Source organism: Ostrea edulis, chromosome 5, assembly GCF_947568905.1.
Source record: "Ostrea edulis chromosome 5, xbOstEdul1.1, whole genome shotgun sequence".
Taxonomy (NCBI): Eukaryota; Metazoa; Mollusca; class Bivalvia; order Ostreida; family Ostreidae; genus Ostrea; species Ostrea edulis.
In genome coordinates this window covers 85,075,250-85,101,961 of record NC_079168.1, presented here as the reverse complement: position 1 = coordinate 85,101,961, position 26,712 = coordinate 85,075,250, and the positions used below count along the sequence as shown (strand labels likewise).

General features: G+C 36.0%; 1 protein-coding gene across 2 annotated transcripts; it reads left to right on the top strand.

Annotated features, from left to right (window-relative positions):
- On the top strand, nucleotides 1-26,427 carry LOC125651877 (uncharacterized). 2 transcript variants are annotated; one of them, XM_048880706.2, is made up of 20 exons: nucleotides 1-814; nucleotides 4,005-4,108; nucleotides 4,675-5,235; nucleotides 8,212-8,436; nucleotides 10,156-10,374; nucleotides 11,176-11,272; nucleotides 12,885-13,009; nucleotides 13,226-13,331; nucleotides 14,577-14,716; nucleotides 15,381-15,410; nucleotides 15,794-15,871; nucleotides 17,786-18,004; nucleotides 19,373-19,460; nucleotides 19,657-19,802; nucleotides 21,134-21,221; nucleotides 21,460-21,605; nucleotides 21,766-21,798; nucleotides 23,169-23,228; nucleotides 24,243-24,312; nucleotides 25,489-26,427. In XM_048880706.2, the coding sequence occupies exons 2-20, from the start codon at nucleotides 4,048-4,050 to the stop codon at nucleotides 25,781-25,783; spliced, it is 2,787 nt and encodes a 928-aa protein (XP_048736663.2). In that variant the 5' UTR covers nucleotides 1-814; nucleotides 4,005-4,047; the 3' UTR covers nucleotides 25,784-26,427. The 2 variants fall into 2 exon arrangements, with proteins under 2 accessions (XP_048736663.2, XP_048736664.2); XM_048880707.2 differs by lacking the exon at nucleotides 1-814 and adding an exon at nucleotides 3,027-3,124.
- The last annotated feature ends 285 nt before the right edge of the window (nucleotides 26,428-26,712 follow it).

Below are 26,712 nucleotides of genomic sequence, written 5' to 3'. Positions count from 1 at the left end.
TTACTTCAACCAATGATATCAGTTTAGATCGGTGGATTGAAATGCACTCCGAGAAGTTGTCGTTTGCGTACAACAGAGCTAAGGCAGAGATACACCGCAATGAAGATGACAGAAAACAGAGACACGATGCAGGAAAACTCGAAAAAGATCTGCAAATCGGTGACCGCGTATTCATAAGAAACGGGACTCAAAGGACGAGACAAGATACAGGACAAGTGGAAATCAGAGGTGTACACTATTGTTGGTAAACCATGCAACTCTGTATATAGTGTTAAAGTGGAAAACAGTGACTGGTGGAATAAAGAATGTGAATAGGATGGAATTAAAACCGATTTTCAAGGACTTTTGATGTGTTTTTTTGTTGTTGTTTTTTTTTTTTTGTTTTTTTTTTTTTTTACAAATCATTGGTAATTATGATTTTGTAAACTCGAATTCTATTTTGCTTCATATAAACTTCTATTTGTATTTATTGTTTTTAGATGTGATGTTTCTGTAATCTGAGGACAGATTAACAATTTTCGAGGGGAGTATGTGATAGTATAAATATGAATTTCTATATGTATTTATTCGTTTTGATATTTTTCATTGATCGTTTTGCTAAATACAATCTTAAATTCAATTTACCGTAGGTTCAATTGCGCATCTGGATTGAGTTGGCTGAGTAAAGTTTTATTCTGTTATTTCATTGGTTCTTTGATTTCATTGGTCATTTCATATTTCTTTATCCAATAATAGTCTTCGCGCTTACCTATGTAGTTAGAGCAGTAATACGTTTTGAAGAGTTACAACCAGCTGATATCTTCCGCATCTTATGGTATGTTATTTCTATATTTAAGTATATGTTTCATTTCCATATAAAGAGCTGATATACGTAATCATTTTGATTGCAAGTTATTTACTTTATTGTAATTTTGCTTTCAAAGTCGTAATGATTATAAGAGTCTGTAAGAATTTACAGAACACATGTACATATTTTTATAAAGTATAGTATGCTTCTAAAACGTTTACTGTGGGTACAATTTACAAGTGTTATATTTCACTTATGTTTTTCTTTCTTGATTTGTAATATTATTTATCTGTTATTGTAGGTCAATGCCTTTATTTTCTACTGAATAAATTAATAAAACCAACATCTGCCTTCCTGCTCGGTTACATTTAGATTAGCTTGGATTGAAGCTTGTTCTTTAATTAGCTCTGCCTCTTTCTGTGCATACTTTGCTTTAACTTTAGCTGCTTCAAGTTTCATGTTTTGTTTCAAAAATAAAGAACATGGTCTCTGTGATCTTTGCCGTGTTTCTTTCTGAGAAATTGGAGGATCTTTAAATTCTTCTGGAAGTTCAACAGCGTCTGCTTTTGGTCCCTTGAATGATTCAAAGTTTGATAATTCCTGTTGAGAAATTTGTTGTTTCAGAGTCACTTTCTTATTCTTGGTGATCACATCATGATCTGATTGAATAATGTCTTCCAATTGTTTCAAAATTTTAAGTACTTTCTCTTCTGTGGCTATTGCAATAACTTTGTGTGATGATAACTCTTTGTCAGCTTCGCTTGTTCTTTGAGCACACAGATACTCATAAAATTGGAATGAAACATCCTTAAAGGCTACAAAATGCTTTTATATTTCGTTTATGTAATGACTTGCAAGGCTTCCCTCCAAAACTGTTTGATCACTGATGTCTTGTAATATGATGTCAATGTATCTTTGTTCAGTGCGAAATTTTCCGGTAAAACCTCTAACTTGTTTCAAATGCCTGCTTTCCTCCGTCTGTAAGTTGACGAATATTCCGTAAGGTTGAATGGCGATCATCCATGCTGAGTGAAGTTCGATTAGAGTACCAGGTTTTGTACTATAGTGGAATGCGAACAACCTTTAATAAACCTCCAGGAAGGTACAAAACCTGTGGCGGGCCAAACACCGTTGTTTTAAACAAGAGATTTGCCGGGCGGCATGTTCAAAATATCCATAACTGTATACTAAAAAACCAATGACGGAAACATTTCCGGAATGACACTACAGTGGCTTTCACAGGGTATATCCAATTCAGTCCCACTTTCTCAGGCTCCCCCACAGTTTCTCGTTTGTGATTCGTTTATACCATCGAATATTATAGATGCGCCTGAAACAGGTGTTCTGGAAGATCTGGATCTTCTGCAGGATTGTTTTAGTCATTCTCTATGTCTCCGCTCCGTATAGTAAAACGGATATAACATTAGAGTTGAGGATCCTCAGTTTAGTGGTCAACCGGATATCCTTTGAGACATATACATGTATGTTCTTGATCATGTTTAATACTGCTCGTACCTTGCCGATTCTTGAATTGATGTCCCGGTCTGTGCCACCATGTCTGTCCTCCACACGTCAGGAGTGTCCACTATATACCGTTCTTCCTGCCAGTGGTGGTGGTCCTCATGATCCAGTCTATGACCACGAGGAAGAGGAATGGCGGCAGCAAAGATCCTTGTCGAACTCCTGTCTTTATCTCGAAACTCTGGCCAGCGTGGTGAACCTGCATGTCATGCCTTGGTAGGTGCCGCGGATCAAAGAGATGGGCTCCTCGGGTACTCCGTAGTGCCTCCGTAGCTTCCAGTGTCCCTCGGCCCACGCCGTCGAACGCGTCGTGTAGTCGATGAAGTTGACATAGAGGGGGGACTTCCACTCCAGTGATTGTTCTATGATGATGCGCAGACTGGCTATCTGGTCAGCACATGACCTGTTGCGTCGAATACAAATCTGCTGGTCATGGAGCTTACGTTCCATTGCCTCTTTTATCCTCTTTAGAAGTATCCTGTTGATGACCTAGCCGGGCACTGAGAGGACCATGATTCCATGGTAGTTGCCGCAGTCCCTCACATGTCCAATCTTTGGCAGCTTGATGAGGATGCCCTCTTTCAGCTCCTCCGGGATTTCCTCTCTCTCCCAGATCTTCCGGAAGAGATTGTGTAAGATGTCAACAGCTGTCTTTGTGTCAGTTTTGATGGCTTCCAATAATATCTCTTCAGTTCCTGTTGGTTTTCTGTTCTTGAGTGTGGTGATTACTCTACCGATCTCTGTCTTTATTGGCTTGTCACAGTTGATCCGGAGGTCTGAAGTGGCTGGTTGTATGTCATACATGATAAGGCTATGGTAATCTTTTCATGTTATTATTCGATATTTACCGTATGTAATTTACAATTAATGTTCATTTGTGAAACATTTAGATAATGCATTGCTGAATGCGCCTGTGCCAAAACTTGTAACTATGTTTTTTGTCATTGAAATATTTCTATTATGATAATACTGTATTGCCTCATATGATTTAACTACAACACGATGCTTCTAATAAATATTTATGTATTTTCACGCTGTTTTTGGCTATATTTAGATCTAAAACTTCATACTTATTTCGGATTTCAAACATTTCGGTTGAGCATCACTGAAGAGACATTATTTGTCGAAATGCGCATCTGGTGCATCAAAATTGGTACCGTATAAGTTTTACATTATGACCCCTGGGTCGAGGCCTCTGCTGGTGGACTGTTAGTCCCCGAGGGTCTCTACAGCCCAGTAGCTAAGTACTTCGTTACTAGCTTGAAAATACGGATGTATGTTTAATTGCTGTTATAAAATTTAGAAATTCATTTCAAAATTAAGGATTATCTCCCTCATGCATAGCTCTTATCCTTGGACGAATTTGGCTCCACTTGTTTGGCACGCTATTTTTGGCTATATTTAGATCTAAAACTTCATACTTATTTCGGATTTCAAACATTTCGGTTGAGCATCACTGAAGAGACATTATTTGTCGAAATGCGCATCTGGTGCATCAAAATTGGTACCGTATAAGTTTTACATTGAACAACATAAACTTATGTTAATGAAACAAAACAACGACTGACAGTATTCAGAAGACGTCTCTATTCATTGTTGGAAAGTGAAACATTGTATATTGTATTTTTTGTCAAAACAATGAAGGCGTTGTTGCCAAAGTCCTTCATACGTTGACGAATTCGTATTGTTTATTCAGACAGATTGCTGATCTCGATGGAGTGAAAGCGAATGAAGCAAATATGTTTACGTTATATCAACAAATAATTTTACTGTGGTTTTGTGCGGAAGTCTTATCTCAAGGTAAGTGTAACAATCAAAAATACCAAATTTACATCCGATAATTGAGCAACAAAAAACTATCAAATCACATCCAAAACGACACAGAAATTGAGAAATATTTCTGGAAATTTGAGAAGCTACAGTACCACATTTCAATTAGTTCTCTCAGAATAATGTGAAAAATATAAGATGCGGTGTATGTACGAGGCACGATGAATTAGAATATACAATGTTTCTTCTGATATCACGTCGTGTGTTCTATGATACATGAAGCGTGCATTTAATGTAGCGGAAACATCCACGTCAAATAAAATCTTGTTATGATTAGTATACTCTCTGTATACACTTAGCCCTCTTCTTTATCATGCCCTCCCCCACCCCTCTTCAAGGAGAAGACATATTGTTTTTTGTACTTTCTGTCCATCTGTCCGTGCGTTACTCTGTCACAAAACCCTGTGAACGCTTTTCCTACTTGTGGCTTATCCTAGAGACCTGAGACCTTCATTGCCATTTGTAGATAAGCATATTGTTGGGACACGAGATTCCAATTACTTTTAACAAAAACGAATTATATTTTTTCATTGTAGGCTTGCCGAAGTATTCACAAAGAATGGACCTCATCTTCCTAATGGATTCTTCAGGAAGCGTTGGCGGAAATAACTTTAAGAAAATGAAACAGTTTGTTAAGAGATTGTTAAATCCAGTCGACATCGATTTTGGAGACGTACAAGTAGGCCTGCTTTCTTTCAGCACACGTCCTACAATAAAGTTTCAACTGAACACATATAAAACAAAACAGGACATTTTCTCAGCCATTGATGGCGTACCGTGGCGGTTTGGCTACACCAATACCGCAGATGCTCTGCAAGAGATGCATGAAACAATGTTTTCAAGAGAAAACGGCGACAGAAGGGATGCTGGAAATGTTTGCATCATTTTAACTGATGGCGTTTCCAATATAAACTATCGGAGAACAATACCAGAGGCTAATACAGCAAAAGAAAAGGGAATCCGCATTATTTCGATAGGAATTGGACTACCAGACTTGAAGGAAATAAGGGGAATTGCCAGCGAACCGTACGAATTATATGTATTCCATGCAGAAACATTTGCTGAACTGTTATATCTACGAATAGAACTTCCTATGGGTAGGTCTGCTTTACATTTTCATCCCTATGATATACCTAAAATGAATTCTCAAATATTTTTAACAACTGGTATTCTATCCTATCTTTGCAAGGAGACATTTATCTGCATCCAAAATTATATTTCTCTATAAGCTTCTATTACCCAAACGTTCTGCTCACCGTAGCTTTTTTATTTATTTATTTTTTATTTTGCTATCATCTGGTACTGTATCTGAACAAAAACATAGGAGTGAGTGAGATCGAAAATCGTAATTTATTACTTACCAAATGTCGAAAGAAATCTTCAACAGAAGATTCTGGGGGAGATCAGCTAATACAATTCTACATTAAAGTACCTGTAAAGCTAAATGACTCAAAATCTGACACACACCCCCCCCCCCCCCCCCCGAGGACAAAATAACGAAAATAGTGCAATGCCATAAGATGACAAATCAAAAAATATCAAAACAAACCCAGAGCAAAAAGATAGCGAACCACAGAAAGGAACTTGCATAGTTTCTTTAGTTTGGCTTAATTAGCCTCAAATAAACACGAAATTCGATTAAAATACTTTCGTTTATTTATTTTTCTTCACTTTAATTTTTAAAGCATGTTACAATACCGTCTCTCAATTCAATAAACCTGCGTACGTACTTTATGTGATTTACAACGAAATTTATTTGCAAAGATTTAAGTATAGAAAATCGATTCATCTATCTACATTGTAAACAAACAGATGAGAATGTTTTCCTAAACTTATCTAAATTATTTTGCAATTCCTTCTGCAAATATTGATGAATAATTTCATTTCCAATGTGTTTGCCTTTGATATTTCCTCATGAATGAGTTGCAGTTGTAATCAACGTGCGTATGAATTCAATCTGTCTGTCTATCGGCCTGTTTGTCCGTCTGGTTGTCGTTTAGTCCTACTTTGTTTTCCACCAGTTTTTCGTTATGCTTTGAGATATCGATACAAAATTTTCGCATGTACTGATAAGATGACATGTAATGATGAGATGACATGTAATGATGAGATGACATATAATGGTGAGATGATATGTAATGATAAGATGACATGTTATGTAATGATGAAATGATGTGAAATGATAAGATGACATGTAATGATGAGATGACATGTAATGATAAGATGACATGTAATGGTGAGATGACATGTAATGGTGAGATGACATGTAATGGTGAGATGACATGTAATGGTGAGATGATATGTAATGATAAGATGACATGTAATGATGAGATGACATGTAATGATGAGATGACATGTAATGATAAGATGACATGTAATGATGAGATGACATGTAATGATAAGATGACATGTAATGGTGAGATGACATGTAATGATAAGATGACATGTAATGGTGAGATGACATGTAATGATAAGATGACATGTAATGGTGAGATGACATGTAATGGTGAGATGACATATAATGATGAGATGATGTGTAATGATAAGATGACATGTAATGGTGAGATGACATGTAATGATAAGATGACATGTAATGGTGAGATGACATGTAATGATAAGATGACATGTAATGGTGAGATGACATGTAATGATGAGATGACATGTAATGATAAGATGACATGTAATGGCGAGATGACATGTAATGGTGAGATGACATGTAATGGTGAGATGACATGTAATGATGAGATGATGTGTAATGATAAGATGACATGTAATGGTGAGATGACATGTAATGATAAGATGACATGTAATGGTGAGATGACATGTAATGATGAGATGATGTGTAATGATGAGATGACATGTAATGGTGAGATGACATGTAATGATAAGATGACATGTAATGGCGAGATGACATGTAATGGTGAGATGACATGTAATGGTGAGATGACATGTAATGATGATGATGTGTAATGATAAGATGACATGTAATGGCGAGATGACATGGAATGGTGAGATGACATGTAATGGTGAGATGACATGCAAAATGTTCAGGATTACATGTACATGTGTCCACACACGAATAGGAGCGGAATCTGTCCAATGAAACAATATATTAACCTATATATCAACCTAGAAAGCACACTGATACTCGCCACGATGAAAATTTATATGCATACAAAATCTTAATGGTAACATGTTGTGCCACCTGTGTAAAGCATTTCGATGTGTCCAATAAATTAGGGACCTTTGTGCTGGAGGACAAGTAAAATTGTCTGTTTGCTAAGAGATTAATAAACATTACACAACCTTCAGATTACAGAGATTAATAACGTTTTACAACCTTCAGATTACAGAGATTACTAAACATTATACAACCTTCAGATTACGGAGATTAATAAACATTATACAACCTTCAGATTACAGAGAATAATAAACATTATACAACCCTCAGATTACAGAGATTAATAAACATTATACAACCCTCACATTACAGAGGTTAATAAACATCATACAACCTTCAGATTACAGAGATTAATAACGTTTTACAACCTTCAGATTACAGAGATTAATAACATTTTACAACCTTCAGATTACAGAGATTAATAAACATTATACAACCCTCACATTACAGAGGTTAATAAACATCATACAACCTTCAGATTACAGAGATTAATAACGTTTTACAACCTTCAGATTACAGAGATTAATAAACATTATACAACTTCAGATTACAGAGATTAATAACGTTTTACAACCCTCAGATTACAAAGATTAATAAAAATTATACAACCCTCAGATTACAAAGATTAATAAACATTATACAACCTTCAGATTACAGAGATTAATAACGTTTTACAACCTTCAGATTACAGAGATTAATAAACATTATACAACTTCAGATTACAGAGATTAATAACGTTTTACAACCCTCAGATTACAAAGATTAATAAAAATTATACAACCCTCAGATTACAAAGATTAATAAACACTATACAACCTTCAGATTACAGAGATTAATAAACATTATACAACCTTCAGATTACAGAGATTAATAAACATTATACAACCTTCAGATTACAGGGTCCCTGGCATTTTATACAACGGTTTCGTAGACAAGACGGAGACAGGCAAACTATGTCAGCGTTGGGATTCTCAAACGCCACATCATCACCCATATGGGAGTCATCCACTGGGAGAAGAAAACTACTGTCGGAATTTTGACAATGACAAACCTTGGTGCTTCACAGATGACAGAAATACCACGTGGGAATATTGCACTGTGAATATGTTTAATGTCTGTAAGCAGTTATATGTGTACTAAGCTAGGAATATACATAGTGACATTATAAGTTAGGCCTTGTAAAATGACGTTCAATGTTTCAATGCAAAGATAACATTTTTGTTCAAAGGTTATGAACAGCCCTTAGGTACAATGTATATATCCTTGATATGGCATCATAAATGAAAAGGTGAAGATAACGAACAGTGATCATTACCAGCATATGGTGTTTATGTCTCTAAACTGATTCGATATGCATGAGCATGTTCTGTTCTGCGTATGATCAGTTTATAATACGAAGCAGGCTACTGACATACAATTTGATGTTACTGGAGTTTCATCAGTCTCGTTTAAAGTCAGCATTTCGCAAATCCTATGGTCGTTATAACGATCTAGTTTGCCAATACAACCTATCATTGGGCCAAATGCTGTCTGACGTGTTTCATACCGATTGTTAGGCCGTTCTTGGCACACTGATTCTGACTACGGATTACATTGTACTCCGTCTACCTGATCAAGATATTGAGCCCCAGCGGATGTGACCGGTCAACAGGGGATGCTTACTCCTCCTAGGCACCTGATCCCACCTCTAGTATATCCAGGGCTCCATTATTGCCCAACTATCTATTTTGTATTGCTTATAGGAGTTATGAGGTTGATCACTGTTTGTTATCTTCACCTTTCATATATACATGTATCGTGAATTACGTACGTAGATTTCATTGAGAAAGGTCTTTCAGTTTTTTAATGTTTATGAGATTATATAACTTGAGCCCCTTTACACCGGCATTCATTTTGATAAGCCTGGTGAAAAGGTGAAGATAACGAACAGTGATCAATCTTATAACTCCTATAAGGAATACAAAATTAAGATTTGGGAAACTCGCACCCCTGGACACACCAGAGGTTGACCAGGTGCCTAGGACGAGTAAGCATCCCCTGTCAACCGGTTACACCCGCTGTGAGCCCTATTACTTGATCAGGTAAACGGAGTTATCCGTAGTCAAAATCAGTGTGCCAAGAACGTTCTAACAATCGGTATGAAACACGTCAGACAGCATTTGATCCAAGGACTGTTTGTATTGGCAAGTTAGATCATTATATCATCTCATATTACTCCAAAAATCTTATATTTACCTTCCAATAATAAAACACATAAGCCATGATCCATTTTTAGCGATGTGAAAATTCCCTGATTGCAAGTTCAGCAGGTCAAATGTAGATTAGGTAAGGTATTAATAGGCAGTGATTCGCCTATTTCAAAAGTTAAAACTATTATATTGTAACAGGAAGGGAGAAAATGCAACGGACCAGACCGGGATTCGAACCCGGGCCCCCTGAATCTCTAGTCAGCTGGTGCTCTACCAACTGAGCTATCTGGCCACCGGCGATCGAACCCGGCTGACCGCTACATTCCTTAAATGTCTTCACACTTGAAGACATCAACCCAGGATCTTTATCCCCTGGCAGGCATTTTCACCTGTCAGTTCCAGGGGCTGGTCTACGGCACCAAATGTAACAGGAAGGGAGAAAATGCAACGGACCAGACCGGGATTCGAACCCGGGCCCCCTGAATCTCTAGTCAGCTGGTGCTCTACCAACTGAGCTATCTGGCCACTGGCGATCTAACCCGGCTGACCGCTACAATATATTAACCTTCATTTTCAGTCAGTAAAACATTAAGTAAAAAACGGAGTGACTGTAAAAATATATCGAAATGCCTACTATCATACCACAGATTGCAGAACTCTAGGTGTACCCTACCGAGGGTTTCGAAACAGGACAGTAAGTGGGAAGGCCTGCCAGAGATGGGACTCCCAGAGTCCCCACCAACACGAGTATGGGGTGTACAGCCTGGCAGATGAAAATTATTGTAGGAACTTTGACGGCGACAGACCTTGGTGTCTGACAAACGATGATAACACCACCTGGGAATATTGTGATGTTCTCAGCTGTTGTAAGTATGATACGATCTAGGAACACAAATCTAACACGGGTTCAATCATTACAACCCTGCACAGTAAAGCCCACAATTTGAGAGGTGAAAATTCCCAGAAGAGAGATTTATTAGGGGCTCGCCTATAAGCGTGTAACCTAATAGTGATCAGCCTTCACGTGTGTCCCTCCGTCTCTCCCTGCGAACACTTTTCCCGACTTTTTGGTCTACCCCTGCCTCTGTGTATTTGATAATTTATTCATGAACTTGTATCACTGGGTTACAGATTTTGAGTTTGGGCTTTGCTGACCTATTTTTGAAAGAGTGATTCATGGTCCTTGGACATAGCAAATAACACACAAAGCAGGGCCATTTTGATATTTAGTTACAACATGTTATGCGATTAATATATATCAAATCCTACCTCGAGTTTTTATAAAGTAACTGAAGATGGATAAAAGAAAATACAATACATGTATCTTTAGCATGATCTAAAGACAAAGATTTTGCTTCTCATAAAGTATGTACGAACGTTCAGAAGGCTCATTCGAGATTGAAAATACGAGACTCAAATTTTGAGATTTGGTGGAATTCGAATTTCGAAATTCAAAACCCAAATTGTCCAATCAAAATATAAGGTAGGTCACAATAAATATAAAAACGACAATATATTTTAATCATACTCATCAAATGTAAACTATCCCCATCTTTATTCTAAGATTAGAGGTTTGAGGTTACACTAACTTGGTATGTGACAAATAGCAATTGAATACTTTTTAGTTTCATAGATATCAGAAGACATAGTCTGATTATTATTTTTAGCCAGTGAACTTTATGACCTCGGGCGTCTGAGAAGCAAATTTCCTTACACTATCTCACCGCAAGGAAACTGTATGTATGGACTGTCCCACAAGTGTCGGTAAGGGAATTTATACTGCAGCTGGTCTGAATTACGACAGGTTTTTTCCATCTTGTAAAAACGCTATTAAGGTAACTCCATACTCGCAGTTTTATCTGATAAAGGTTTAAAATGTGTATTTATTTCCATTCATTAGAGTTAAATCTAACAAATTATCAAATAAAATAAATAGGTCATCACACTTTTTAAGATGTAAGACGTACATAAACAGAATCGTATATCACCGTCAGAAAATTGCAATTTTCCTTGAACAGTGTTATTAAAATTCCATACAAACTGGTTATGACAATATAGTAGCATTCATAACAATTACATGAAACTGTATCTTCGCAAAAATATACAAAATGTCTGTAAAAAATAAAGGAAATCATCGCATAATAGACTTGATAAAGAAATTAATAGAAACAGAGTTATTGCCCTTGGATTCAATATTTTGAAACGTATCATTGATTATTCATCTATAACTTAGACTTTTGAAATATTTTATTTTTAACAAGATTTTTTACAATAACCATAGGAAAAGACTCCAACAAAATTTATGTTCCTATCATGCATAAATCTGAACAAATCATTGATTTTGCAAAATCTGATGACATCACAGGAGGGTGGAATTACTTTAAATCATCACACGTATGTAGTTATGAGGCTGTATGACATGTCATACATTATTTCACTTGTTTTAACCAAAATTATTTGATTTTAAATCGGTGTTTACAAACAACCGCTTCACTCTGCCATTTCAAGTGACAGTCACGTGGCCAGTTCAAACTTTCAGATCATCGGTGGTCTTATCTCTGTAAAGCTGTGTGTTTTGTTACAACAGTACCGTGCCATAAGTTTAATAGAAATAAAAAATATCAAATACCTCTTAATTAGTAATTCGTTGTTTTACGCTCTTTCAGTCCTAAAATTAGACAGTTGCGTCTGAGTTAATACATCATGTTGGGATTCCCCTGACGTGCATGGGGCTATTTATAAACGCCTAACAATGTGTAATTTATGCGTCATCCGGAACATCTCGGACCTTTCACCAAAAACACTGTGTTTTCATTGAAAGACCCGAGGTGTTCCGAATGATTTATGCGTACCACACTATATTTACTTTCTAAATAATCTCACTGTTTTCTTTTAAATGTAAAACTTATACGGTACCAATTTTGATGCACCAGATGCACATTTCAACAAATAATGTCTCTTCAGTGATGCTCAACCGAAATGTTTGAAATCCGAAATAACGATCAACCTGCTAGAGCTATTTTAGGGGGAAACAGAGTGCCAAAAAGTGGAGTCAAATTCGTCCATGGATAAGCATGCAAATGTTTTCAAGCATGTAATTAAGAGAAAGTTGATAACTTTAAACACTAATTAATCTGCTTCAAAGTCCTTATGTACAAAAATAATACATGAACATCGGATCATACAGCTTTAATCATAATGCGTACACCACACTATTTCGGAAGTACGTCGCTTTTGATATATCAATGTTAAAAACCGTAGACTTGATTTGGAATGCTAAAGGCATAATGTTTATTTCTATATTTATTATGTTTATTAGGTATTGTAGTATATCATTTTCATGTGAATGTACTGTTTATTATGCATTTGTTTGAAGATATTTGAAAGGACTTGTTTCGGCAATGATGTCAGCACCAGATTTGTTCAATAAAAATTCCCCGGATGAAGATACCTTGGAAAGGGCCATTTCTTTGCAGTTAGATGCAAATATATATGCCGAATGTAACTTAATTTTACAATTTACGTCACCATATGATTTTGTTTATAAAATCGTACATTTCAGAGCTTTTTTTTAAAAGTGTTATCCTTCAGAGAAATATTAAATACATATTGATTGGTTTTTATCAACCAACAAATGATAACTACATTTTTATCGTATTCCTATGATAACCGGATTTGTATGAAGGAGTTGTTCACTATGACAGATATTTTTTGAAGGCGTATCCCCTGTGACGTATTTAGAGCAGAGAAATAAAGACCAGGAATGCTATGCTATGTTTATAACGGATATTGTAAAGTCAAACAACGAAAGCCAATTTTGCAGGTACTCCATTCTTACTCTGTAGGGGGGGGGGGGGGGGGGTTCGGGGTCTTCTCCGTGGCTGAGTGGTTAGAGCATCGCGCTCAAAATCACACGGCCTCTCACCTCTGGTCGGCGCAGGTTCGAATCCCGCTTGCGCCGGTAAATGAGAAAGTTTCCCAGTTTACTTGCGGAAGGTCGGTAGTCGCTTCCCAGGTACATTGTATCTGGGTTCTCTCTTCCACCAATAAAAACTGGGCGCCACCAGATAACTGAAAAAAATTTGAGTGTGGCGGAAAACAACAATCAATCAATCAATCTTACTCTGTACGTATGAATGCAATGCAATCTGAGAAGTCTTAAACATCATAAATAATACAACATGCAGTGTAAATTTGTTTTAAGCAAAAATGGAGATATCGATCATTTTCATAACCATTAATCCTGAGTTACATTTTTCTGTTCTGTTTTACATTCACGTAAATTGGAATTGATTATTTTGCAGTGAAATGAATTATATAATTATGAAAATTTTATAGATATGAGAAGTACAAAATTCACCGAATCCTCCATTTTTTATCATATGATTGAATAAAAAACATCAAAACCAGTTACTAGATCCTACGAAATAAGACCTGGTCGCCATTTTTATTTACAAGTAGAGTGCAAGATCATTTTCTACCCAGAGTTCCGTGCGCTACTCGTAAGAGAAGCTTGCGTAACGCGCCCTCTGGTGAGAGAATGGTGCAAGACCTAGTCGAAAGTGCTCGGAGACGCGATATTTTGTTTATCATATAACTGAATAATTGAAAACATCGAATTTGGTAACTATAGAGCTCACCAAACAATATACATGTACCTGATAGGTCATTTATAGTGTAAGACCTAGTCGAAAGTGAGTAGAGACACGAGTTTTCATTGGACGACCAATAATAACCAATTGTATCAATTTGGGAGTTCCCTATTTGTTTTTGGCCTGATGTTGTATTATCCCCCACCATTTTTTTTTTTTTTAATTATTTTTTTATAATTTTTTTTTTTTTTTTTTTTTTTTTTTTGATTTCAGCCAATCTGAATCAGAAGCTCGGAATTATTCAATCATGCAAGCTATTTCGTATATTGAAATGTGGGCCTTTTTAACGTTATTGTTGACACATTGGACATTCATTATGTATTTTCGATCCGACATTAAAGTATCAACGTTACTATATGAACATTTTAAAGGTTGTTGTATACAATGTATATAGATAAATACATTTATTTTCTCAGATCTGTAACCAGGTTTATTAACTGCAAAATGTCGTTCGTAATGACGACCCAGAACGTGACTTTTCTGGTAAAAGACAAAATTCACGTGATCGCCAGACTTCTAGGAGAACTGGAGTACATAGCAGTAAAAACGTACCCCTGTGTGTAATGTATTCAATCACATTTTATTATTTATTTATTTGTCAGTGAGTTAATCTGATCAGTCATTTATCAAACTTTCAAACAATCTTCCTTATAATTTCGAAAATTTATCCCAATATGGATTTCTTAGATAACAAACGTACGATGATCATTTTTTTTATTTGTGTGTGTTTGTATTTTTTAAGACATATTTGTCAAAGAAAAGTAAAATATTGCAAGTTACAATGAATAATTGTTTTTTTTTTTATAAAGTAAGAACTTTCTTTAAAAATTATGAAAACAAAAATCAAATGTATGTTTTTATAAATAAAATGAATACAATTTACCGTTTGGAATGTGTTTATTCCCATGATTACTCAATAAAGTTCAAAACTGTGAGGAAAATTTATATAAAAATATATTGGGAGGGTTAATATATTTTAACGTTTGAACATCATAGAAAATTTACAAGTCCCTTATTTTTTTTATAAGGAATTTTATATTTGTACTTATTACAACCAAACTAAGTCAATATATACACATATATATATATATATATATATATATATATATATATATATATATATATATATATATATCAACCCATGCATCCATTTTTTTTTGTATCAAGTCTCCTTAAAACAAATTTGTGGCACCTACTCATTTATACTTTACCTTTTCCAGGTGATGTTGAAGATATGATTTTAACAACAAGTAAGTTTTAAATCTCACCATGCATCGTAATCTTGACTCTCGGGAAGGTTGATGCGGTAATTAATGAGAAGCAATGGTAAAAAGAGAACGAGATGAACTGCGTAAAGATGTAGCTCAACAACTTTGATCAACCGAATTTGATACCACATAACAATGCCATCGGGTTTTTTTTTTATGTCAATTAATCATTCTGAGTCCTAAAGGTCATGAATCTGTGTTTTTGAAATTTCACCACCACCACCACCACTCCCAAACCTTCAGAACACGTGTAATGTATTTTTCTATAAACTAATATACTGCAGAACTCCATATATCATTTCCGTTGATTATTAATCTAAAGTTTTTATTCAATTGGATTCAAACATTTTTTATATTAAATTTAGATGAGCAGTGGGACGGGGGAGCAGGCCCGGAGAGTTACCATGTAACAGCGGAACACGTGACCGAGGCTTATTTACTAGGTAACGCTAATTAACGTGAATTGCAATATTGCGAGCTGACAGACTCAATGTTACTACATGATAATTTGATGCAAAGCATCTAATCGGCTGCTGACATTCTAAACACACGGGAATTGTAGTATACGACAATTTTTATTTAAAATAAAAATAGAAAAGTGTTCCAAATACTCACTCTATAAAAAACATTTCATTTATGCAAGAATGTGTGGTTTTCAAAAATTATGAATGTATAAAATGTCATTCAAACATGTATATACACTACTACAATATACACTTGTAGGTTTTAAGTTCTTTATGATTATACAAACACATTACAGGTATTTGAAGAAAACATATTAATATGACATTTATAAATGCACGAGTCGCTTCGAAATTCAAGTGCGATAAACAGATCTGAATATATTGAATGAAAGCGAAAGAGAGTATTTATTTTAAACACATAAAACATCTAAATCAGAATATTTTATATGTGTTTTGGGGGTTTTAGTCGACTTCCAGGCGTGGGGTGCCTATATGGCAATTTGCAGACGCTGAATTGATTTATAAAATTCTGAAGTCCGACGTTTTATCATTTATAATTTTCATTCATATGTCGATTCGATATGTCTCTGTGGCCTGGAAATAAAAGACACCACAGAATCGTCCACTTCTGCTTCATACATAGATATTTTATTGCAAATAGATATTCACGGCAAACGATCAACTCAAAATGATAAACGGGATGATTTCAGCTTCCCATATTTATGTAGCAATATTCCATTATCACCTGCATATGGTGTTTATATCTCTCAGCTGATTCGATACGCAAGAGCTTGTTCTGCGTATGATCAGTTTTTAAATCGAGGCAGGCTACTGACAAACAAGTTGATGGTGCAGGGGTTTCAACAGTCTCATTTAAAAGTCGGCATTTTGCAAATTCTATAGTCATTATAACAATGCAAAGTGAAGATAACGAACAGTGATCAATCTCATAACTCCTACAAGCAAAACAAAATAGATAGTTGGGCAAACACGGACCCCTGGACACACCAGTGGTGGGATCAGGTGCCTAGGAGGAGTAAGCATCCCCTGTTAAGTCATTATAACAATCTAGTTTGCCAATACCTATCATAGGGTCAAATGCTGTCTGACGTGTTTCATACCGATTGTTAGGCCGTCCTTGGCACACTGATTTTGACTACGGATAACTCCGTTTACCTGATCAAGATATAGGGCTCACGGCGGGTGTGACCGGTCGACATGGGATGCTTACTCCTCCTAGGCACCTGATCCCACCTCTGGTGTGTCCAGGGGTCCGTGTTTTCTCAACTCTCTATTTTGTACTGCTTATCTATAGGAGTTATGATATTGATCACTGTTCATTATCTTCACCTTTCATTGTTGGGATGCTTACTCCTCCTAGGCACCTGATCCCACCTCTGGTATTCCCAGGGTCCGTGTTTGCCCAACTTTCTATTATGTATTGCTTATAGGAGTTATGAGATTGATCACTGTTCGTTATCTTCACCTTTATAGGAGTTATGAGATTGATCACTGTTCGTTATCTTCACCTTTATAGGAGTTATGAGATTGATCACTGTTCGTTATCTTCACCTTTATAGGAGTTATGAGATTGATCACTGTTCGTTATCTTCACCTTTATAGGAGTTATGAGATTGATCACTGTTCGTTATCTTCACCTTTATAGGAGTTATGAGATTGATCACTGTTCGTTATCTTCACCTTTATAGGAGTTATGAGATTGATCACTGTTTGTTATCTTCACCTTTATAGGAGTTATGAGATTGATCACTGTTCGTTATCTTCACCTTTATAGGAGTTATGAGATTGATCACTGTTCGTTATCTTCACCTTTCTTTCTTATGGTTGTTATAATGTTATGATATCAGAAGCATTTAATTCCGTGTTACGCAGACTGTCATGTTGCTGGAATGGCTTACATAGGGACTCAGAACGTGACGGTGTCCGGGTACCCTTGTCAGCGGTGGAGAGACCAGTATCCCCATCGACATCTCTATGGGACTCTGTACACGGCTGACCACAACTACTGTAGGACTTTTGACAACGGCAGGCCCTGGTGTTTCACGGTCAATCGAAACGTTCCCTGGGAATACTGCAACGTTTTGATGTGTGGTATGAGTTTTCATCATTCCTAAGGCTGCTTGAATAAAGTTTGAGATAAAATTAACTCATGGTTGCCATGGCAACACCAGTTAATCAAGTGCAGAAAAAGTTGTAATATATGAATAGTGCATGATGGTAACATTGAAAATTTTCACCCCGAAAAAAAAACACTGTCAACCGAGGCACATCCGAGGTTGACAATGATTTTCGAAGGGTGGTTGTATATTGTAGATATCACGTTTCATTCATATGGAGACGTCACCATTGCCGGTGAAGGGTTGTAAAATTTAGGCTTATGCTCGGCGCTTACGGCATTTGAGCAGGGAGGGATCTTTATCGTGCCACACCTGCTATGACACGGGGCCTCGGTTTTTGCGGTCTCATCCGAAGGACCGCCCCATTTAGTCGCCTCTTTCGACAAGCAAGGGGTACTGAGGACCTATTCTAACCCGGATCCCCATGGGATGTTTTCGAGGGGGTAAAATTTTCAAATCCATGCACTATTTGCTTTCTATACTGAATGTCATACATTTATTAAATATATAAGTTAAACAAAGCAAAGCACTTAAGTCTGAGGCCGTTAAACGAGAATTAAAACGACGGAAAGTTTTCGATCGTGACATTATCATAGCACAATAACACAAAAACATAATGTCAAGCGTAAACATTTCGTAACTTAATATTTCATAAAACTCGAGGAAATTGGGATGTAAACATCAAAGAAAATGCTAAATGTATAAGAATGGAAATATCTGTTTATCCTCTCATTTGTTGTTTGCTACTGTTAATGTTGATTTCACAGTCGCAAACAACCATTTTGCCATCTATAACATCTAGCAATCTACTGTGAACCGTCGGCGCACAATCTGTGCGCATGTAATAGATTTTATAATATCACACTTTGTCAAATATTCCTTCCCATTGCTAGATATTAACATCCCGCAGGGTATGGTTTCTGTTCTTAGGGGATAACAATATGTTTTCCCAAATCCTTAATGGACCAATCAGTTTCGACTAAATTACATGAAAGTAAATTAAAATCATTTTATTGGCTGGACAGTGAACCTGTATTAAAAAATAAAGAAAATATGGACTTCTCGCCTACTGCGTGATCCTTTGGGAAACTGTACTTAGTTTCTGATCTCAGCAAATAGTAATGACCTTCAAAGTGAGATACATGTATTTGTTTTGGTTTTTCCATACTCCTCCTTGGTGTTTTGTTTGTGACTAGTATGACAAAGAGCTACAATTATGGATATCTGCGTAGTATTTTTTTTTTCAATCAGATCATAACATTATGTCCGTAGAGTAACGTGTTTTGAGATATAGCCTAAGAAATTATCTGCTATGAAGTCATTTTTGTTGTTGTTGTTGTAGACAACGTTTGTTTCAATGAAACAAAACTTCTAGCTGTCAGCCAAGAAAACAATGAAACATGTCGTATTGAAGAAGAACCCGTATGTAGGTACAGTCTATATATCTTCTCTTTCGCAGACGTTGGGTAGCAAGAGCAGAATTTTCTTTCGTTTCGATATTTCAATTTTTGTTTAAAAATTATCTACTTCTTCTTCAAAATGAATGTTACCACATGTGTACATTTGTTAAAATATTCAATGTCAGCTAAAATTGGTTATAACAAAACAATCGTTAAATATTTTCAGATCACTGCAGACATATCTACATTGTTTGAAAGATAACATCGAGATGCTTTACGATGTAACTTGTCCCGACTCCCCGGTGTTGCATAGAAATATGCTAGCGGTCTTACTGGATTCTAAAAATATATCCATGGAAACTTTCCTTGGTTGTAAGTGTACTGTGTCTTTGATGTCTAAGCTATAGAACATTTTGGTACGGCAAAGTCAGCTTTCAATGTTTTATCTGTTGAGAGAGAGAGAGAGAGAGAGAGAGAGAGAAAGAGAGAGAGAGAGAGAGAGAGAGAGAGAGAGTGTGTGTGTGTGTGTGTGTGTGTGTGTGTGTGTGTGTGTGACCAGACCAGTTCATTCAGTTACTTATTTTTGATTTCATTTCACGCTGGTAGATGCTGTACAGGTGTAAATAAAACACTGTTGATATGTAAAAAATCGCCCCTTGTGTATGCTAACACTGAGACCATAATTGGAATCCAGACACCTCCAGGAATTTCACTCCAAGGCTTTCTATTGTATCCTGTAAAGACCGAAAGGATGCTCCAAGATCCCATTCCATTGTTATACACATTAATTGTAGGTTAGACGTGCTCCAGTTATATACATTAATTTTAAGCCAGACGTGCTGCAGTTATATACATTAATTTTAAGCCAGACGTGCTCGAGTTATTATATACATTAATTTTAAGCCAGACGTGCTCCAGATAAGAGTTTTCCCTCATTTGAAAAACAGTGAAAACATTCAAATTCGTAAGGACAAATTTTGGAGAATTCTGTTACGTTTATATAATTTCTTTGAGGTGTGGTTGTACTGTAGATACCATATCTACATTGTAATCTCATAGAAACCGAGTCATTGGTTAGTGTTCTGGAAGTTTCCACGAACCCCCAGGTGCTTGATGAAAGGTGAAGATAACGAACAGTGATCAATCTCATAAATCCCATAAACAATTATACAAAATAGACAGTTGGGCAAACACGGACCCCTGGACACACCAGAGGTGGGATCAGGTGTCTAATGTTTTGAATAAAAAAATGTCTTTCTGTAAACAAACTGTGAATAGATAGTTTACAGAATATATCTATTTATCATCTTGAATGTGGAAAAACTGCATGTAATTACATCATCGTCAACTGAAAAAAATAATTGTTTACTGCCAACACGAAAGAATACATTATAAAGCTTTAAGTTCCTTTTCCTAGTCGATACATCCACGGTTAATAATTAGCCCACTGAGTTGAAGCTGCACTGGATTATAATAAACCCGTTATTCTGTGTGCTGGGTCTAGCAGCCTCTTCCTGTTTTCATCTCTGTTCAGAGATCTAAATAATTGGTATCTATCCTCTCTACAATAGTTACGAAGTGATGGTGTTATCTTTATAACAGAAGCACATTTTCTTAGAATAGTTATATACTTGTTTATTCATTCATTAGATAAAAGAGTGCAACTAGCTACACATGTAAAACAGTCATTTCTATCAACCCAGGTTTTCCATCGCCATATTCTAATATCAAGAGTTTAACAACAAAAAGTAAAGGAGTGACACGATTCAGTGACCAGTCAGCTTATTGCAAGTAAGACAAAAAATTTCACAGGTGAGTGAACATATAGGTAACAGAACCAAGTCTCCTACCACATAAACCCAAAAGAAGTTAACATAGCATAAACCCCATAGAAGCTAACGTGCTGATTCTACGGTTGTTAGACTGTGTTTTAGTACATATGTACTGTTGGTGTGGGGTTGCTAAAATAAAAATAAATCTCTTTTCGATTGCTAGGCGTATAACAGTAAATTCAATTATTATCTTATAGATGGGTAATCAACAACATTAACAAAGAGATTTCAGAGCTCTCCAAGATCCACAAGACAGTTTGGGACTGGCGAGAGAAGATCGTTATAGCGAGGAATCTACAGAAGGAATTGGAGGCGAACGACGGGGATTTAACAATAGAACACTGTATGTTTGTGGATACGTATAGTATGGCTTTGTTTCCTGAGCTTATTGAAACCAATATTTATCTGAGGATGTAACATGTTCATGTTTCTCAAGTTAACCAATGGCTAGAAATCTTTAATAAGGCGTGCCTGATTTGTTTTCATTGTTATTTTACATACAGGTGTGCTGTCTATATTCGACACAAAGAGCAAAGGTTTGTTTACAATCGTAATTATCCCATACCATACATCGTGTTTGCCCAACTATCTATTTTGTATTGCTTATGGGATTTATGAGATTGATCACTTATCTTCGCCTTTCATCCATAACGAAAGAATTTATTGGCGGGTTTTCCGATTATTTGTTTTACTCCTTTCGCGAATGTTTCAATTACATTCTCAGACGTCACCGATTTTAGGTGGAATATCGCAAAAATCCCTATGCATGGCGCTCGGGGCCGTAGCAGGGAAGGTTCTTTATCGAACCAACTTCTGAATGCCGATCGTTTAGCGAATGAACAATGGCTACCCTTTTATGTTTTTTAAGTCGTATATATCTTACATACCTTGATGATCTTACTGTATACATACATACATCTCCTTTAGATGTGTTCCCTATCTTATTTATTTCTTTTCTCTTTGGTAATAATTCATTTGACCAACATGTACAAAGTTTTAAAGTTTGTTTTTAAGAAATAAGTACTGGGCGCGGTATTTCTGTGGTTGGAGCAGTTGCTTCGTACACGGAAGATACATTGTTCGACTCTTGATGCTGATGGCTGCGTTAAACTATGATATTTTCATGGGTAGAGATCGACTATTCCCTTACCAAGCACCCGATATTAGCAACGAAAATAACGGGTTTGTCGGACATTACCTTTCAAATGATATTTCAGAAATGAAAAATATCATAGCACTGTCGTGATATCATGATATCATTTTTCTGAACACCTGTAAACAATTTTCGTTTTGCTTTGGACTAGAATGACGCTCTGCTATTGGATAAAATGCGTCACGTGATTGCCGGCTAACTTTTTTTGACGGCGAGTAGCATTTGGACGGCAAGAGCTTGGGGTGTGTTCAGGATCATAGTGGCTAGGTATGGTGGCTGATTTGGACATTTTATAATGCGTTGTCATTTCGTTATTTTGAGGCGAAAAGTAGGTAATATTTTCATTTTGTCTTTTCATTTTTTGCCGTCTTTTCATGATATATTTCGGGACGAAAAGTCGCTTAATATCGTTTTGTTGTATTTTCACCTCCTCCCCCCCCCCCCAAACCCCAGACAATGAAGTGTAAAATGGCACAAATCAGCCACCATACCTAGCCCCTAGGCTAGCCGCTACTACGATCCAGGGCTTAATACTTGAAAACTTCATGCATACTATGATTAAGATTCAAAACTTTGCCGGTGGATTCAAGGTGAGTTGGTAGTTGAATTTACCGCCATGATAGTGTTTCACAATAACACTTTGCTTTATGGGTGAATGAGTGGCAGAATCCCTACAAATGAAATTCATTCATTTCTTTACTATTACTTTTTTTTTCAATTCTCTTAGTAAAATTTCATAATTTTCATTTGAAGCGAAACTGTACAACAGACACCAGAAAGTAAGCAGTGAGGACTGGTATATCCTTCTTATCGGTAGGTTTGTTATGTAATATCATCTCAATGAGACAGAGATTAATATATATGATCTGTACATGTAAAATATAGTCCAAATCCAACGCCATCTGTCAAGGGGCTTACGATAATCATGATAGGAAGGATAACTCGTGTTCATGAATTTGTCTGTAAACTGAACTTTTCTAATAAAAAAAAATATAATTGCATGCAGAGAGGAATTGTACCAGAAGACAATAAAGTAATTGTAATTAATCGTTGCTTCACTCAATTTCATTCTACAATGAAGAAATTTAGTTTGTGTTTGCTACCTCTCTACACCGTCAACATAAATTCTATTGTTGTATTTTGTTGTCTGTGTTATAGCTTACTCATATTGTATAGTACTATATTACTGTACTGGGAGGGGGCTATCTACGTTTTTGAGGATTTGTGCCTAATCCGGATCCCTTTGATGTTTTGTCAACAAAATATGTTCAATTCAATTTCATACAGAAATTCTTCTACATGCAAATGAATTATTTTTCTGTACAAATATTCTCATCACTTCAGAGTGTAGAGATGTTTATGGATAGAACGTTACTTTTCATGCATATAACAGTTCTATATAGACTTAATTTAAAACATTGTTTGGTCTGAATGTGACCAACGATTTTGACCAATGTGACGGTATATGGGAATCATATATTGTGTGGGTGCAAAACATGTTAAATTGTAAGAAGCAAATCATTTTATCGTGTTTTAATTTGATTGTTCACTAAAATTCCGAGTTAATAAGCACTAAAAAAAAATTGTAAAAAGTTTCGTACTTTGAAATTTCAAACAAATATTTTCTTTTAAAAAAAACAACAACAAAAAACAAAACAAAAAAGCAACAAAAAAAAATTGAGTTGGGGCAATTTTTTACAGGTCAGTCGAAAAGGTCAATGAAACAAAATTTTCGTTTGAGCCGTATGTTAAAAATATGACATAATTTCTCAGTAATATAAGTGTATAAATCCTGTTGCTTGAAAATATTTTAAAATGATTTTGTAGGTTTCATATCTGCAACCAATGTTCTACTGGGTTTTACAATTATCTACAATGTTGTAGATGTCATCAAAACGTACGTATGTTTGATATATTGGGATGGTTTGGTTTGATATATTGGGATGGTTTGGTTTGATATATTGGGTTGGTTGGGTTTGATATACTGGGTTGGTTTGGTTTGATATATTGGGTTGGTTGGGTTTGATATATTGGGATGGTTTGGTTTGATATATTGGGCTGGTTTGGTTTGATATACTGGGCTGGTTTGGTTTGATATATTGGGTTGGTTTGGTGTACTGAATTTGTTTGGTTTGATGTACTGGGTTGGTTTGGTTTGATATACTGGGCTGGTTTGGTTTGATATATTGGGTTAGTTTGGTTTGATATATTGGGTTGGTTTGGTTTGGTGTACTGAATTTGTTTGGTTTGATGTACTGGGTTGGTTTGGTTTGATATACTGGGCTGGTTTGGTTTGATATACTGGGCTGGTTTGGTTTGATATATTGGGTTAGTTTGGTTTGATATATTGGGTTGGGTTGGTTTGGTTTGATGTACTGAATTTGTTTGGTTTGATGTACTGGGTTGGTTTGGTTTGATATATTGGGTTGGTTTGGTTTGATATATTGGGTTGGTTTGGTTTGATGTACTGAATTTGTTTGGTTTGATGTACTGGCTTGGTTTGGTTTGATATATTGGGTTGGTTTGGTTTGATATACTGGGTTGGTTTGGTTTGATATACTGGGTTGGTTTGATATATTGGGTTGGTCTGGTTTGATATATACTCTTCTTTGGGACCATATGTCATCAACCTTTGCCATATATATCTTCCTCGTTTAATTCTAATGCCATATACTGACGGGTAGCATCGTTTCTGAAGGGAGAGAAGTTGATTTCACAATTATCTGAAAATTCTTCACAATGCAGAAGGAAACAAAATGTGTGGTTCTTTCTAAACATCCAAATCCTACTTGATAGGACGGGAAAGGGTTGATCCCTCTGCACACGGGTTCAATTCAATTCAAGCGTACAATTCCACTACAATTCCTTACTACTGTAAGAACAAAGGGGGTAAGCTAATGAATTGAACATTTCATGTAAAAATAGTGAACTTTGCAAGCAGAAAAGGTACGGGAAAAGATGGGGTGGGAGGCGCAGCTGTTGATATAAGTAGCAAAGTACTACCGTATTTAGCTTACGTTAATTCTTTTCTTTTATTAGATTGATTTATTGGGTGATGTTCCTTTTGATATAGAAAAAACAAATGGGAACGCCGACTACAGATAATGGCCCAATGGATAAGCCTAAAGAAACGGAAGCAGTCGGAGTTCTATTGCGAAATCGAAGAAGTAATCGATTCGTCAGATGACATGGATGATGCACCATACGAACACCCGCTTCAGCAAGAAACAGTGACGTCAGATTACTCCGTGCTTCGTCACACGATTTCTGTTGATGTAATGAGCGAGATGTCGCTTGGTTTGAGATCTTTGTTTGGGGAGAAGAATGGAGAAGGGAGTGATGAACAAATAAACATGGAAAAACTCTGAAGAACTGATGGCACAATTGCGGATCCAGAAATTTCTGAACGAAGGGCGGGGGAGAGGAGGGGCAGTAAAAAGGTTGGATGTCTTAAGGACCCTTAGTGGGTCCAAAGCAAAGCCATGATGGGTATTGCGAAGTTCTGCCAAAATATATAGTATACTTTCAGTGTTTTTCTAAAAAAAAAAAAAAATTAACATATTTGTTGAGGAGGTGCTCCAACGCTGGATCCGCCTCTTATTGCTACAATACTGCAATCGGGTTAAGATAATTACCAAAAGATTTTCAATTTGCCATTCCTAGGTAATACATTACTGTTTGTGTAAACACCAAAAGCAGTAAAAACATACAGTCTGACTGTTTTGTTTCGGGTTTTTTATTGTAATTTTTTTTGACATTTCTTAGTATTTATGTGCATGTTTTTCTAAACGAAATACGGTTGCTTCTCCCACTCTTCATTAAAGGACTTCTAGCATAATTTTTGTTATGAATATATTCCTCAACATTGATGCTCATAAAATATACTTCAAATACTGTTATGAATTCATTTTATCTATGACTCTTTATATCAACTTATTCAATCTATGTTTGTATTTTTTTAATATACTGAGACTGTAAACTATTTTTCATAATAAAATCATTCAATTAAAAGTAGACTGTATTCTCATCCTTCGACATCCATAGTATGCAGATTCCAAACGCAGATATGCACATTTGTGGCATTTCTTTGTTATGTAAACTTTGCAAAACAAACTAGATTTAATTTTCAATAGTTTTTTTTTTCACTTGGGAGAAGGAGGGGGTCGAAAGATTATACACGCCGGTTCAAAGCAGGCTCATCGATAATAAAAACATACGGCACAGTGCAACATGAATACGGAAGTTCCGAGTTCCCCAAGAGTTATTTCCCTTTGTCGAACTCTTCCGTAAATTATGA